Source organism: Chanos chanos, chromosome 6 (genome assembly GCF_902362185.1).
Source record: "Chanos chanos chromosome 6, fChaCha1.1, whole genome shotgun sequence".
Classification (NCBI taxonomy): Eukaryota; Metazoa; Chordata; class Actinopteri; order Gonorynchiformes; family Chanidae; genus Chanos; species Chanos chanos.
This window is the reverse complement of record NC_044500.1, coordinates 470001-472500: the sequence shown is the minus strand read 5'-3', so window position 1 is coordinate 472500 and position 2500 is coordinate 470001. Positions and strand designations below refer to the sequence as shown.

The following is a 2500-nucleotide window of genomic DNA, read 5'->3' as shown; positions in this document are numbered from 1 at the left end:
GCCGGGCTGCACAGTGTGGCCGTTCTGAGTTTAGTACAGTATATTGGTTCCGTTTTCAGTTTGGGTTGTCACTATTTAATGAACCCGAACGCAAACTGATTTCTGTTCTATCTAAATAATAAGTAATCAATAACGGGCAAAAGGGCTGATTCGTCTTGCTATATCCGGTTAACCTGACAACGTTATCAACATATTAACTGTGTGGCTTGGCTAAATAACACTAAACATATTCAGGAAGATCTCTTGGCAGAAATTGTATTTATCTCCTACCGGAATGAGTGGCTCCCCAGCCCAGCAGTAAGGCACACTAAAAGGTATGTCCACAGCAGAACGGAAACAAACCTATTGGAACCATAAACATTTTTACTATTGGTCCGCTTCTGTGTCATTCACGCTAACCTAGTATAAACATCCCGCCCATTAGAATACTGCTTCCGGATGAGGGAGCAGGAGTCTGTGATCGTGTGTATGTGGAAATGTTTTGGTGTGTGGACGTTTGATATTAACATTAGTGTGATTTTTATCCGTAGTTCACTCTCAGAACTTATACCTCTGGCAGATGAGGAGTGTACTGTACCTGACAGCTAACGTCGTGGTACAGTGGTCTGTAAATTACCCGGGTTGGCATGGAGTTTGTTGATCCGGGGTAGAACGAATGACGTTTTTGCCGAAAACCGTGTTTCATACGTAATAAACTGCTGTTGTTCTCGATTAATAAATAAAGTGTTAAAAAAGAAAAACCATGGAGGGTGTGCGCTGGGCATTCCGCTGCAGCGCGTGGTCTCCCACCCGCTCTGAGTGGCTACTTGCCGCGCGCTGTATTCAGCGCGAGGAGAAGGAACGAATTGGACAGTTCATGTTTGCCAAAGACTCAAAATCAGCAATGGTATGTCAGTTCCTTAAGACTGAAGTGTAAAAAAAAATAAAGTAAAATAATTGTGATTTTGTAACTCGGTGGAATACTTTGCCAGGCGCTTTCTCAGCGCTCAGAAAAGCACCGCATGCTGTCCCTCATAGTGTTAGGATTGGCTTCTTGCACCTCAGTCTGTATCAAAGAAGCAGTGTCTGAGTTTGCATTTAGTCTGTCCGGAAAGAACGTAATTCGGCAGTTCATGATTTAATTTTTAAACATGTTTGTGTGAAGCGTGCATATGGTCAGTGTTCCTGAGTATTTGCCTTTGTGTGTGTGTGTGTGTGTGTGTGTGTGTGCGTGCGTGTGTGTGTGCGTGTGTGCGCGTGCATGTGTGTGTGTGTGTGTGTGCGTGCATGCATGTGTGCCCGTGCGTGTGTGCGTGCGTGTGTGTGTGCGCTAGGTCGGCCGTCTCCTGATCAGAAAGCTTGTGTCAGAGAAGATGGGTTTTGAGTGGTCTGAGATCCGCCTGGAGCGGACACCCAGAGGGAAGCCCTGCCTTACACACCCCTGCCCCCCAGCGGGGGGTCCTGCCTGGAGTTTTAACATCTCCCATCAGGGAGACTACGCTGTACTGGCAGCCGAACTTGGGCGGCAGGTTGGAGTGGATGTGATGAAGACTAGCAGACCAGGTACACACACACCTGCCCCAAAGCAAGACCACTGCACGGGATGAAACTCTGACATGAACACCAAGAACGAGGCATCATCTCTCATGGCCTGTGAAATATCTCAGTAGTCTTGACTCTTTGTGTGATCAGGACACAGACACACAAATGTCTCTTCTCCAGAAAATATAGCACGCACTCTAAACCCTTCATCTCAGAACGAGCAACCAGAGCAGTGGCTGTAATCCCTCTTTTGACCACAGGATGGCACTGTTGCTTTATAGTCCTGTGAAAGCACTGTAGACCATTGCTGTACACTGAGCACTGGTCTGTATGCAGGGTTTGGGATGTTAATTTAATTAGCCAGCACCCTTACTAAATAAACCATATAAAACTGAAGTACACTCAGTGAGTAATTCCAGTAGTATTAGATCAGTCAGACCAAACTGTACTATTATAGACAGAGTGTAAGTACAGATGGATCCCTGACATGCACACACACTGATTTGCTTCTGTTGGGTCTTTGTGTTCTAGGCAGCGGTTCTGTGTCGGAATTCTTCAGGATCATGAAAAGACAGTTCACGGAACATGAGTGGACAACTATCCGGAGAGCAGGTTCAGACTGGGACCAGCTTCACGCTTTCCATCGACACTGGGTAGTCATACAAAGCATACTGACATGTCTTCTATCGCCATGGAGCACAGCTGGCCTAAAATCGCTGAAGTTTTGTCTCTCTCCATGGCGAGGCTCTGTCAGTTTATGGCAGTTTATGTGTTTTGGTTTTTTTTGTCTTGGGTTCTTTTGGGTTTTTGTGTTAGGTTTGTGTTTTTTTTGTCTTAGGTTCGTTTGGGGTGGGTTTGTGTTTTTTTGTCTTGGGTTCTTTTGGGTTTTTGTGTTAGGTTTGTGTTTTTTTTGTCTTAGGTTCGTTTGGGGTGGGTTTATGTTTTTTTGTCTTGGGTTCTTTTGGGTTTTTGTGTTAGG

General features: G+C 45.5%; 1 protein-coding gene across 1 annotated transcript in view; it reads left to right on the top strand.

Moving 5' to 3' along the window:
- The first annotated feature begins 742 nt into the window (after window positions 1-742).
- Window positions 743-2500, top strand: part of aasdhppt (aminoadipate-semialdehyde dehydrogenase-phosphopantetheinyl transferase) — a 12339-nt gene continuing 10581 nt past the window's right edge. Inside the window, exons 1-3 of the mRNA XM_030778186.1 lie at window positions 743-886; window positions 1314-1542; window positions 2053-2174. Coding sequence (XP_030634046.1) covers window positions 743-886; window positions 1314-1542; window positions 2053-2174 — 495 coding nt within the window. The remainder of the gene's footprint in view (window positions 887-1313; window positions 1543-2052; window positions 2175-2500) is intronic.